Raw genomic sequence first — 13,572 nt, forward strand, 5'->3', positions numbered from 1 at the left:
ACAATCCAAAAGTTATTATTCAAATATGACTTAACTGATAGTCACTGGAGAAAGCAACGTTACATAGCATGAAGGAGTACAAGCCATCATCTAGTCCAGTATCCATGAACATGTGTTTTCAAGATGTGAGCTTTTCTGAATTTCTAATTAAAAGTTTTCATTAACTTTATTGGTGGAAAATAAAGGGGTCTAAATCTCTACCTTCTTGCTCTCTTATTTTTAAAAAGAAACATATATGTAGAGAGAGAGAAGCTTTATCTGAAATAGGTCCCTTTTTGAGATGACTTGCCTCAGCATGGTAGTTCCTGTGTTCCTTCTAGGTAGCCACTACTTCAAAGACAAGTGAATTGAGTCTCCTTTAAAAGTACAGGTTCATACCTGAGTCCATTATTCTTCTCTATACCAGACTATTTTTTTTTTTTAATTTGACTCTTAGTATCTGAGTCCTTCTTCATTTAACTGGAATTCCCATCTTATTCTCTGTAGTTTGAATATAATGTTGAAGGAATAACCACCAAGGAAATGGCTACCCAACTTGCCTTCATGCGCCTGCTGGCCAACCATGCCTCTCAGAACATCACCTACCATTGCAAGAACAGCATTGCCTACATGGATGAGGAAACTGGCAACCTGAAAAAGGCTGTCATTCTGCAAGGATCCAATGATGTCGAACTTGTTGCCGAGGGCAACAGCAGATTCACTTACACTGTTCTTGTAGATGGCTGCTCTGTAAGTAATAGTGGAATATGGGAATAATATTTATTTGGGAAGTGGGACAGTGGAGCTTAGACCATTAAAAGAACAGATGAATGAGAGACCTAACTTATTTTTCTTTCATAAATATATTTGTTTAAATTCAGATGGTAAATCCAGGGTATTCTTATCATATCTTGCCTTCTGAAATTCTCTGAAATACTGAAATATATACTATGTTCCACGTATTATTTTTCTTTTAACATGTTTCTTAAATGATGATGTAAACCCATAACTTACAATTACCTGAGGTTACAAAGGCCCAGGCTGTAATTTATCATATAGTATATAATGGGCTTCCCAGGTGGCGCTAGTGGTAAAGAACCCACTTGCCTCTGCAAGAGACATAAGAGATGTGGGTTTGACCCCTGGGTCAGGAAGATCCCCTGGAGGAGGGCATGGAAACCCACTCCAGTATTCTTGCCTGGAGGAGCCTGGAGGTCTACGGTCCATAGGGTTGCAAAGAGTTGGACATGACTGAAGCAACTTAGCATGCATGCACAATAAAATAATTATATATGAATAATATCTGATATGTTATATATTTCTATATAAATATGTGTTCTATATAATTATATAATATAGTTGTATGTAATATATCTAATTATATAATATGATACAAGATGATTAGATTCCATAACAGTGCTGCTTTATGTATATTCCTGTCTTCTCTTTTTAAACAGAAAAAGACAAATGAATGGAAGAAGACAATCATTGAATATAAAACAAACAAGCCATCTCGCCTGCCTATCCTTGATATTGCACCTTTGGACATCGGTGGTGCTGACCAAGAAATCAGATTGAACATTGGCCCAGTCTGTTTCAAATAAACGAACTCAACCTAAATTAAAGAAAAAGGAAATCTGAAAAATTTCTCTTGGCCATTTCTTTTTTTTCTTTCCTAACTGAAAGCTGAATCCTTCCATTTCTTCTGCACATCTACTTGCTTAAATTGTGGGCAAAAGAGGAGAAGGATTGATCAGAGCATTGTGCAATACAATTTAATTCATTCCCCCTCCCTTTCCCCCTCTCCAAAACGATTTGGATTTTTTTTTTTCAACACTCTTACACCTGTTGTGGAAAATGTCAACCTTTGTAAGAAAACCAAAATAAAAATTGAAAAATAAAAACCATGAACATTTGCACCACTTGTGGCTTCTGAATATCTTCCACAGAGGGAAGTTTAAAACCCAAACTTCCAAAGGTTTAAACTACCTCAAAACACTTTCCTGTGAGTGTGATCCACACCGTAAGGTGCTGACCAGAGATGAGCTGAGGTATTTGTGTTTTTTTGTTCAAAATACAAAGGTGCTAATTAACAGTATCTCAGATACTTGAAGAATGTTGATGGTGCTAGGAGAATTTGAGGAGAAATACTCCTCTGTGTTGAGCTGTATTGTGTATTTTTTTCATTTGACTTAACATCAGTACTTTACATCTTATTCCCACAAAGTAAGTGGATCATTTGCCCAACATTGTCCTCTTCTTTAAATTCAGCATTTGTTCTTTGCCAGTCTCATTTTCATCCTCTCCCACGGTTCCAAAGAAGTCTTGTTTCTCGGACAAGCAGAAAAATTAAATTGTACCTATTTTGTATATGTGAGATGTTTAAATAAATTGTGAAAAAATGAAATAAAGCATGTTTGGTTTTCCAAAGAAAATATTGAGTAGAATTCCTTGCTTTAGTGCTCTTTGCAATATAAATATAGATTACAGCAGCTCTACCAGCCATAATACCAAGTGTTTCTCATTAGATAGAAACTCTGCAAAAAGGGCAGTTTGATATCTGAGTTACAATTCTGGCTCAGCTCCTTCTGGCTAACTGACCTTGGGCATTTCACCTTCCTGAGTTACGCTATTTATCTATAATATGGGGAAGATTCCTTCTCTGAACCAACATTTGCCCTACTCAAAATACATAATACCTAAGCAGCATGGCAGAGGTTGACCCACATTTATTCTAAGTAGAGGTCCATAGAACCTTTTGGTTTATTATCCATTAAGCACTTTGAAACAGTGGCTGAAAGTTGGTCTATGCACAATTAATACTATTAACTAAAACAGTTTCAAATATTCAGTGAAAAATGCCATACACTTAAATCTGCTGCAACTGAGTACAATACCTGTTAAGAGGTAATGTGTGTGCTGTCAATCAGCCCAGACAGTTGCGGATAATAGTACCATGAACACCCACCTGCCAAATCAAGTTCATTCTCCTCCCCTGCACCTTTCAGTGACATCTTTAATACACTTAAACATAGTAATGTGTCAAGGAAAATGTTAAGATTCATTTGGAACTTACTTCCTGTTGCAGAACATAATTGTGATTGTAATATTTGCCTCCTGCTATAAAGTCATCTTGAGATTCAATTAGTTTTAAATGCAAAAGACTGAACATGATAAAAATCTAAAATTAACTCTGAAAAGTCAGCAAGGTCTACTAACCAAATGATAATTTCAAATTATGGTCCTCTACCACCAAAATCAGAACAATGGGATGCTTATTAAAATGCAGATTCCCAATCCTCAGCCACCAAATTAAGACTTAGTAAGGAATTAGTATTCTTTTAAGCACCTTGAAAAATTCTGACAGTGCACCTATTGGGAAATCATTGGATAAGGTGATTTCAAACAATCCTTTGTAGCTTTACATTTTATGTCTGGCAAGAAAGACAGAATCAATACCCTTGACCGAGTAACATAAAGAAAACTGAACCTTTGGGATCATAGTACTAGTACTCTCCACAAATTGCTAATTGACATAACAAAGGTAAATTTACATAACAACCAGTTAGAAATCTCTGGATTAAAAATATGCTATGTTCAGGCTTGCAGTATAAGAAACAACCATAAAGATGGCATAAAAAAGGGAGAAAGAGAAGTAGGAATAAAACCAACATTGATTGGTTTTAAGCCTAAACTATGCTATATGACAATGACTTGTCAAACTACATCCAAATAGGGAGATTTCCTAAGCCAGCAGACACTTAATAGTCATTTACTCATCTATCTGTGACTAGCATAGTGAAATAGTTAAATAATGGTATATCTGATAGATAACAATAAGGAAACAAATGATGGCATATCTAATAAATACCAATGAGAAAAAAATGATATATCTAACAGGTAATAATAAGAAAACAGTGAAATAAAAATTTATATCCCAGTAACATTTATGAGGATAATTAAAAGAAAAAAGAGAATAGAATGCCACACTCTTTAAAATATATTCAAGTACATCGTCGTTAAAAATATTTTAAATGCATATAAAAACACTAAGAGTAGGTATATTTATGTTGTAACAATAGAAATGATTTTATGTATAAATTATCCAAATTTGCTGCAATGTAGTTATATTACTTTTGTCATTTACAACAAATTTAAAATAATGTGAAAAGAAATACGTAGTCACAAGTGAAAATGATCCTGGTTGAGGAGTGACCAGCCCTTGGGGAAGGGTGGTCATCCTCCCACTCACCCGCCCACCTTCTGAAAGAGAAGGAAAATCCTGACCTAAAGTGTCATTATTCATCACATCCCCACTACTCTGGGGGACACTGGGGAGAGGAGTACAAAGCCATACTGCAGCAGCATCCTCAGGGATCTCGCAGTTCAGTTGCAGAGAGAGAATAAAATAATGTGTGAACCCAATTTTAAATGAAGTGTCCTCCAGCGGTAGCAGAGGACTCCATTAATTAATGAGATGGAATGTCAAGAAACTGGCTCTAGCATCACGCAATAACAGTGATATTGGGACTGGCCGTCTAGCTCTCGCTAGAGAGCTCATTTCGCCTTCTAGCCCTCTGCCTGGCCAAATATTTCTTCTCTGGAGGCCACATAGTAGGACAGTCTGGTACTTACCAAGCCAGGAGGCCCACTGTTTCTGTTCCCAGTGCTGGGCAATGTCCTGAAGGCTTGACCCTTGGACAGTAGATCCCCTCTTTAAAGGCTAATCACCGGACTCCAGGAACCCTCCTTACAACATCTCCTGACCTTTGGTCATATGAAGGTCAGCTGCCTCTAATTTGTGCTACTATGAGAGGAAAGAAGATGGCACAGGAGAGAGTGAAGGAGCTAGGGAGCAAAGATGAAGGGAAGTCTGGTGAAAAGGGTCACTTAAAATTCTAAAATCAATACAGCTAATGCACTGGCAAAAAACAGAGACACCTGAACAATGCTGAACACATCTATACCTTTAATGCCCAAAGACTTTTTTAAGCTATTCCACTTAATATCACTGAAAAGAAAGTTCAGAAATTGAATTATATATAAGGATAGTTGGAAATGTCGTTTGGGGTCAGAACTATGATCCTTCTAGATGAGTGCTTTGCCTTTGACAGTGGCACCTGGGGAAATTTGGGAGAAAGAGTGGTTGGCACTTCCCATGAAGCCAGCCTCAAAACTCCCATTTAATAACCCATTGTAAATCTTCTTTGTACATAGATGTATCTAAACCCTTGCAGAGCCCTCTATCTGTTTTGAAATATGTTGGTATTACAGTACCAACAGGAGAGAGCTAATGCTGAATTGTGAGCTCAGCTTCCTGGCCCTCTGATCAAGTAACTAAAATAGGCTTTCTGTCCTTATGCCTGGATCAGCCAGAGAGCCAACAACTCAGTGTCCTCAGGGAGCACCAGTAACTGCAGCAAGGGGGCCACAGGCAGCCCATAATGATTGACTTATCCCCACAGTTCAGTGAAACGAGCACTTAATTTGTGGTCAGCAGCCAAGGTTATGAGCACCAGCTCCACTACTGACTAGCCAAGGGCCCTTGGGAGAGTCTCTTAAGTTTTCTGAGAATTTGGTTAACAGATCTCTGCGCTAAGAGATTTCCATGAGCATACCTACTCTGCCTGTCTCAGAGGACCACTGGGAGAACCAAATGGGGCAAGTGTGAAAGTGCTTAATGAAGTGTAGACAAATGTTACTTGTCATTGTTAGGTTCAAAACTTCCAGTCACTTGTAGTCACTTCTTGATTTAGGTTCCTATCCGTGGCCCTCCAATTTAGGGGGAGGAGAGATTAGAATTTAAATTTAATTAGCACCATTCTCTAAATTGGTAGTCGATCAATTTTGAGTTGTGCCTGCCTATCAGTAAAAATGTAAGCTCTTACAATTAATTTTGCTAGTCTCTTTATATACTGTTATATGTGTACTATAGTACTAATACATTATGTGCAATATAAAACCTAAATGGAAAAATTTTTTAGAGAAAAAATAAAAGCAAAGAGAAAATGCCACACTTCTCTGGATCATTTGGCACACACTTTGGTGTGCACCACCTATCCACCCCACATCTCTGAGACTATTGTTCTAAACAAGGATTTGTGGTAGGCTCCAGGGGAGGGCAGAACATCAATAAATTCCTGAAACAGAGGGCTAAATTTTGTGTGCATATGCATATTTATTGGAAAAGAGTCCACAACTTTATTCAGCTACCCTAAGGGGTCTAAGGCCAAAAATGATGTCATAAACCACCAACCAGAAGAAATACTATTCACTTCATTAAACTTGGACTTTTCTAAACTATGACTCTCATATCTCATCTCGGGTCTCATACTCAACATGCTGCTTCTCCTATCTTAAGACCCAAGAGAACAAACCAATGGCCCAAATTAAAATGGAGGTTTGTCACTCACTCTTCCACTTTCCTCTTATAGACCCTCTGGTGGCTGCCATCTATGGGGTCACACAGAGTTGGACACGACTGACGCAACTTAGCAGCAGCAGCAGCAGCCTATGTTCAGCAAGTCTCAGCATATGCTTTATGACCCAGACTTATATTCTGCCACATCAGAATACACCAGTCCACAAAACCTCTTCAAATGAGAACAAAGTCAATCATGGAGAACAATTAATGAGCTATTCTCTTTATGTAAAATATGCAGATGCTGGTTATACATATTTTGTTAAAAAAAGAAGTTTTAACCTAAAAGGGATTAAAAACTGGCCATTATTAGAGGTTGTAAGACAATAATAGGAACACGATTTTCAGGAACCCCCAAGTCACCTCATAGAACCAAATATCTCTTCTTCATCTGGCTGTCCGCAAGCAGAAATATTATTCTCAGTCCAAGGTATAAGAATAATCTTGGACAGAATTAGCAATCTTAATGGATTCTAGAAAGATATCTTTAAATCTGCAATTCACTACATATTTATAGATGTTCTCTTACTGAACATAGACATGAAATGTATTTTTCTACTAAAGTAAATTTTTTTTTCTGCTGCAGAATTGATGTTGGTGTCCAATGACTTAATTATCCATAAACAGCCTGGAAGAAAATGGAAATAATTTTTTTTTTCATGGAATCCATTAATACCAGGCAGGATAAGAACACTTACTCATACCACTGTGCTGAGTGGATTGCCTTTCTCTCTCTGTGGGATGTCACTTCAAGTTCACTGCTCCCCCTGCTGACGGGATAATAGAACATCCCAGCCTTTTAACACTGCCACATGCACATCACCAGAGAATGAACACTCAGATTTAGGAGAAAATAGAACAACTTCCTGAACTTATTTCCTGTCTGCCCCAGACACATAGCCTTCTCTCCAAATGGTGGAGAGACAGTGTCCATAGGGGTCTACCTTTATGTCCTTAATGCTCTCTTTTCCTTCTTACCCTCTATCTTAAAGAGATGGGAATACCAGACCACCTTACCTGCCTCCTGAGAAGTCTGTATGCAGGTCAAGAAGCAACAGTTAGAACTGGACATGGAAAAATGGACTGGTTCAAAACTGGGAAAGGAGTACATCAAGGCTGTATATTGTTACCCTGTTTATTTAACTTATATGCAGAGTACATCATGAGAAATGCCAGGCTGGATGAAGCACAAGCTGGAGTCAAGATTGCTGGGAGAAATATCAATAGCCTCAGATATGTAGATGACACCACTCTAATGGCAGAAAACGAAGATGAACTAAAGAGTCTCCTGATGAAGGTGAAAGAGGAGAGTGAAAAAGCTGGCATAAAATCCAATTTACCCCTCTAATCTATCCTTAATCTCTCTCCCATGGAGCTAATAAGTGGGAATCCCAAGGAGACAAACATAAAGCCCAAAAAGAGAATGGTCTTTTAGGTAAGCAGAGCTGTCCCATGCTGTAAATGCTGCCCTCCAATACAGTGAGTAATCCCTCAGGGTTTAAGCAAGAGAGTTTAAGGATTATATGGAACAGAGAGAAGATGGTATGAGAGAAAGAACAGGGGCTTAGTAAGCAGAGCTGTCTGGATTTAAATCCTGTCTCCACCATTTCATCATCCATAAAATGGTGATAATGATGATACCACCCATTGGACTGCTAGGGTTGGAAATACGAATGCAGAGCAGCTTGTAAGATTGGTGTAGAGCAAGTTCCCAGCAACTACTGTTATCATTATCCTACAAGGCTGGATCTTCTCTGAAAGCCCTTAACTACGTTGCTAAGAAAAGCAATCACCTTTCTACAGGTGCTATCTTCTGTGACAGCAGTGGCCTAAAACAACAGTACCACTGCACTTTAATTTTTTCTACCACAAATGGATTCCGGCAAACTTCCAAACCCTCACAATTTTGGTGACTACCACTCCACAATCCAACTTTAAGAAGTAGTACTTTTATTAAAAGCTTGGAATTTTTTTCAATTTTTCACAACAAAAAACAATAATTATTCCACCTTGACAGTTAAAAAAAAGAAAATTTCTGACAAATAGAACAAATTTGCACTTAATTGGTCTCTGCCCTATGCCATTAGGAGCTTCCAACTTTTGAGAGAAGGTTTCTAAGCATAGAAATGGTCCTTTTGCTTACTTGGAAGCCAGTTTTTCTACACAAATGGGCTATAACACATACATTTTGAATGATCTAAACTTCTGATACTTAATTTTCACAATTTGTTTTTTTAAAATTTTGTCTCTGGCAGTGGTAATCCTATCTCAAGAGTTATCAGTACAAGAAATGATCGTAATTATTAAATTCATGTCCTCTGGGAAATTTCTTGTCCTATATAAATTTACTCAAGGGTTTTAAACATCATTAAATCACCTATTATTGCCAGTGTTTTGAATGTCTGTATGAGTAATATTATAAGTAGACCCACTTCAAAGAAACATAGAAGAAGCTTTGATTAGAGTTATTTCCAACATGGGTTTTCTATTACTGATTATCGGTCTCCTTTCCTTTGTAATACAGAAGTCTAAAATAATTTCAAAAACTTTATCAGTGTAACTAAAGTTTCCATCTACCACTTTGTTTATTATGATATGTTCCTAATCAAAAAAAATTTTAAAGACCTTCTCCAGATACCTTCTAGAAAATTGCCCATTTAACCATTTTCTAGATAATTCACAACAAATATTTACCTTGGGCATTCTATTAAAATACAGTGAACTTACAGTCAATTTGAAGCACCATATGTTTTCTTATATTTTTCTTCAACTAAAATAATACAATAAACACTCACCTTGCCATCATAAATTATAAAAAGAGCTGTGCTTTTCTGCTCTCAAGCTTGGGAAGGCTATCTATCAAAACAGAGGACAAAGTCCACTAAATCCTTTGAACCTTTGAAGAGAGAAAAACAAATCAATGCCAAAAATGATGTGCCTTCTCACCAATACACAAATTAAACTGTGTATCTTGTAAGATTTATAGGGTAACTGAGTTCTTTTTATTATCATTTTTGTTAGGTATCTGTCAAGCGAATCTAATTCAGTAAAACAAATTAACATGTTGGGGAAAATCTCTAGTCTCCATTCTCAGCGGGGAAAAAAGCATGCAGTTTAGTCACCCTATACCACTCATATTATGATTTAATTGGTCTGAAATATTGTTTTAAAACTCCCTCAGTGATTGTAATATGCAGTGAGTCTCCAGAAAATTTGTACTAAAGTCACAGTAAAATCACTGGTAAAGTTGGAAGTATGTGAATATGTGCTTTTTTCTAGAAAGAAAGTGTGCGATGCTCCTCCAAGTTTTTCCAGACCCCACATAATAACTCTCTAATCAGAACTGCTGGGGGTGGGGCCAAGGTATCTGTATTTTCAGTGAGTAGTGACGTGATTCTCATGTCCTCTCAAAGTTTGGGAACCACTGGTTTATTGCTGTCGTCATATTATTGATGTATTCTTGGATGATTCTGTTCCCTTCTCCCCAAAATGTTTAGGACTACAGCTTTAAAATCATGGGCTCTTTAAGCTGCTTTAAATGAGAACATGTACTGGCTCATTGAACACATGAGCAATTAATTTGGGAACAGTTGCAGTATTACAAATGTGATTACTTATTGCAAACCCAATTAATCTGGTTAGGAGGAATGTTAATTACAAAGGAGTTTGGAAATTAGCATGAGTGCATGACTAAATGCCTATATTTTGACCTTATTGTATTGTCTGTCTGGTAATTTACTTTAAAAATACTTCTACAGAAAGGCGCATGTATATATATGCATATAGGTAATAAGGTAACATTACCCCACATTCCAGGGCTGATTAAGTAATCTTGGAACTACCCTAATTATGAAAATTCACAGTTGTAGAGGTGGCTACTCTGGTATTTCAATCAGCATTATTGAAATCTACACCAGAATATACATATATTAATTAGCATGAAAGGTGTTAAAAATAAATCTTCATAGTTGACATAATGATCTTGATATTTTGACTAATAAATATTTAATATTAACAAAATTTGGGCTAAGCCTTGCTCTGCTTATAGCATACCACTTGACAACAAGATTGATAACAAAAGACATATAGTCCAATCTATTCTCAACCACCAGATGCTACCTGTACTTACCCCAAACTCTTGAATCACTATATTGGCTTAGATCAGTCCCCAAAATTGAGAAATGGCAGGAGATAATCAAGAAAATGACACATAAAGCAAAACTATATTTAATTGATTAAAAACTAGAATAATTTATAAAACAATAACTGTATTTTTCTATGAGCAGTGGAATATCAATCAAAACAAATTCAGATATAGAAGAAAGCAATCAGGAGGTTTCCAAAGTTGCCAAGAAATTCTCTCCTAATTTGGGAACAGCAAAATTTTACTAGATCTGTGCACTTTTTCAGTCCCTCCCCCTTGGGCATAATTGAAAAGATAGAGGCAGAGTCTTGGCCAAGCTGGGCCATTCCACTCCCCTCCTCTGGGAATTTAAAACTTGGAGTGGAGAATGACAGAGACTGAGAGCCACTGAAGTTGAGGCATGCTAATGACAATACTCCAGAGACAACAATGAACTTCTGTTGATGAGGTGCTAGAACAGTACTAGTTAAGGGTTGTTCTTTGAATTATGAAGTGATCCTGCGTCCTTCTACTAACTTTCTTTTTTGTTTAAGTTAGAGAAAATTGGTTTCTGTTATATAAAACAAACAGGTGGGAAAAAAAATACAGTTTTGGTAAATACACCTAGTAAAAAGAATATGCTAAAAATGGGGAAATACAGGACAATCTCAGAATAAGTAGATAGAGTTAACAGAAATAAGAACCAAACATTTGAACTGTTTTATAAAGTATCCAGAGAAAGAACATTGTTGGAACACAATTCTCTATGGATTTATAAAGTTCCTGTAAAATGTCTTATAAGCAAAAGTATGTTAGTCACTCAGTAGTGTCCAACTCTTTGCGACCTGATGGACTGTAGCCCGCCAGGCTCCTCTGTCCATGGGATTCTCCAGGCAAGAATACTGGAGTGGGTTGCCATACACTACTATTTATGTTTTGGACTATCTTTTCAAGAATGTTTGCTTAGTAGCCTTGGAAGACAAAGGTAGTGTCTCCCTCCACAGTGGAGGGCAAGCTACTGTCCAGTATAATAAAGATGTTTCCCTACAGGGTAAATGTCAGGCAGGTTTGATTACAGTCCACTGTAAAAGATTGGGGTTCCCTATACTTGGTGTTCCTCATTTGTGACACATTCACGGAGTTGCCCTCAATGCCCCCATGAGACCTGGGGGCAAGAGGACCAGAAGGAAACATAAAGCTCATGTTGCTTGCCTTGCTGTGAGTAATAAAGTCCTTTTCTGACTCAGAAGTCACATGTCTTCTGCCAGCATCTATTAAACTGTAGCAGGCTAATATCATAGCTTTAAAGGAGAGGAAAATTTCAGACCTTTCACAATTCTTGACAAACATTGCAAAGATGAATTCATATCATAATGAAGCTGCATCAGTTCTGTATTCCTGTATTTCAAGTTGCCTAGCAACTAGTTGGTCACCATTGATCTGACAATCCGTAGTAATGAAAGACCATGCTACATAGAAAAGCATGATTGAACTATATGCTTCTAGATGACAGATTGTCTGATGCGTCTCTGTATCTCCTTTACCACCTAGCCCAACACCTAATATAGACAGCATGCTCAATGATTTTATGTTGAACAAACTGTTAAATGAAAGAATTGTTGACTATTAAAATAACTCTGCTGGGATATATACAGAGCTGTAGTAAATAAGATAGCTTTAAATATGTGTTACTTTTCCTCTGAATCATTCTGTTTCTTCAGGGTCACTTAAATGTAAATAACAGAGGTCCATTCAAGGAAGCTTAAGAGACAGGGAGGTGTATAGGGGAATAAGAGCAGGAAAGGTAAACAGCTTTGCTGAAACTGGAGCTGGAATGTGGCTATTTAAGGTGGCTTTAGAGATCTCAGGAGCAGGAATTTGTGGCTCTTTTCTCTACAGTTCCACCACTAATCTTGTTCATTCATATTCTGCATGTTTGTCCTTTCAGATCTGCTATTAATTGGCAATCTTTTTTTTTTTTTTTAACTTGCTATTCCAGTTCCCTAGGGAGACATTCCAGTGCAGTTCATAAATCCCTTGGCAGCCTATTAACTCATGACCTTTGAGTCGACATCCCATCAGCTCTGATCATTAAAGTCATGTGGTATAACACGTGGCCACCTAGGCACCAGAAGCCATGGATGGGGCAATTTTTAAAGGGGGTGAGAGCATAAAGGCCATGAAAGGCCATTCTGTTTGAATGTATGTTGTCTCTCTATCCTCACACATCTTTCTCTTGATAAATACATGTCTTATTTCACCAGGTTTGAGTATTATATTTTTAAATACCAAGTGCTCTTACACATTAGCTTTTATTTTAAAAATGCTTGCACCAAAAACCTTGTGAGAGAGGGGACAAAGAACACAAATTAAAAAATACAAAACGAAAGGTCATTAAACAGGCAAAAAACCTGTTCAATTCCTCTAACAATTAAAGAAATATGAAGTAAAACTTCACCTAGTCTATCGCTAGGCTTCTTTTGAAAATAATAATGTTTTAGACAAAAGATCAGCCCCATGTATAGTTGGCATGATGTGTGTGTGTGTGTGTGTGTGTGTATGTAGTGACATTATATGACTTTGATATATAGTCTTATATATAAATGGGTACAAACTTTCTGGAAAGCAATTGATCAGTATGTATCAAAAGACTTAAAAATGTTTATACTTTTGACAAGTTACTATTCCTCATCTAGGAATGTATCCTAGGAGATGAATCCTTGATTTTCCTAAAGATTTTTGGACAAGAGTGTCTACATGAAGAGTTTCCCAAAAAGCTGTGAAACCCTGGTTTTCTTTCTACCGCCCAAGTCACAGCAACACACAGCTGTCCTCCAGTGAAACTGTTTAGAGCAACCTAAGCTTTGAAGGACAGCCATGCTAGTCTGAAGGACAAGCACGTGAATCACAGAAGTCTGAGAAAATGCCAGGGTGTTTGCAGAACGAAGCCAACAGAAAGAACCAGAACACCGCAGATCTCAAAAAAATCACAGCAAATATACTCCGTGAACTGGCTCATGCGACTAAGTGCTAATCCAACTCTCTGAAC

The 13,572-nt window shown here is 37.3% G+C and overlaps 1 protein-coding gene and 1 long non-coding RNA gene across 7 annotated transcripts in view; one reads left to right on the plus strand and one right to left on the minus strand.

Annotated features, from left to right (window-relative positions):
• Positions 1–2,414, plus strand: part of COL1A2 (collagen type I alpha 2 chain) — a 36,900-nt gene extending 34,486 nt beyond the window's left edge. For all 6 annotated transcript variants that reach the window (XM_081531475.1, XM_081531470.1, XM_081531474.1 and 3 more), the window contains 2 exons: positions 487–729; positions 1,437–2,414. In XM_081531475.1, coding sequence (XP_081387601.1) covers positions 487–729; positions 1,437–1,583 — 390 coding nt within the window. In that variant the 3' untranslated portion in view covers positions 1,584–2,414. The remainder of the gene's footprint in view (positions 1–486; positions 730–1,436) is intronic.
• Positions 2,415–4,614: 2,200 nt separating this feature from the next.
• LOC145522660 (uncharacterized) overlaps positions 4,615–13,572 on the minus strand; it is a 72,156-nt gene continuing 63,198 nt past the window's right edge. Inside the window, exons 4-6 of the long non-coding RNA XR_014066084.1 lie at positions 11,736–11,824; positions 9,196–9,296; positions 4,615–4,786 (exon numbers count right to left, since the gene is read on the minus strand). This is a non-coding gene — a long non-coding RNA (uncharacterized LOC145522660). The remainder of the gene's footprint in view (positions 4,787–9,195; positions 9,297–11,735; positions 11,825–13,572) is intronic.

This window comes from Giraffa tippelskirchi, chromosome 10, assembly GCF_054371585.1.
Source record: "Giraffa tippelskirchi isolate mGirTip1 chromosome 10, T2T-mGirTip1v1.2.pri, whole genome shotgun sequence".
Classification (NCBI taxonomy): Eukaryota; Metazoa; Chordata; class Mammalia; order Artiodactyla; family Giraffidae; genus Giraffa; species Giraffa tippelskirchi.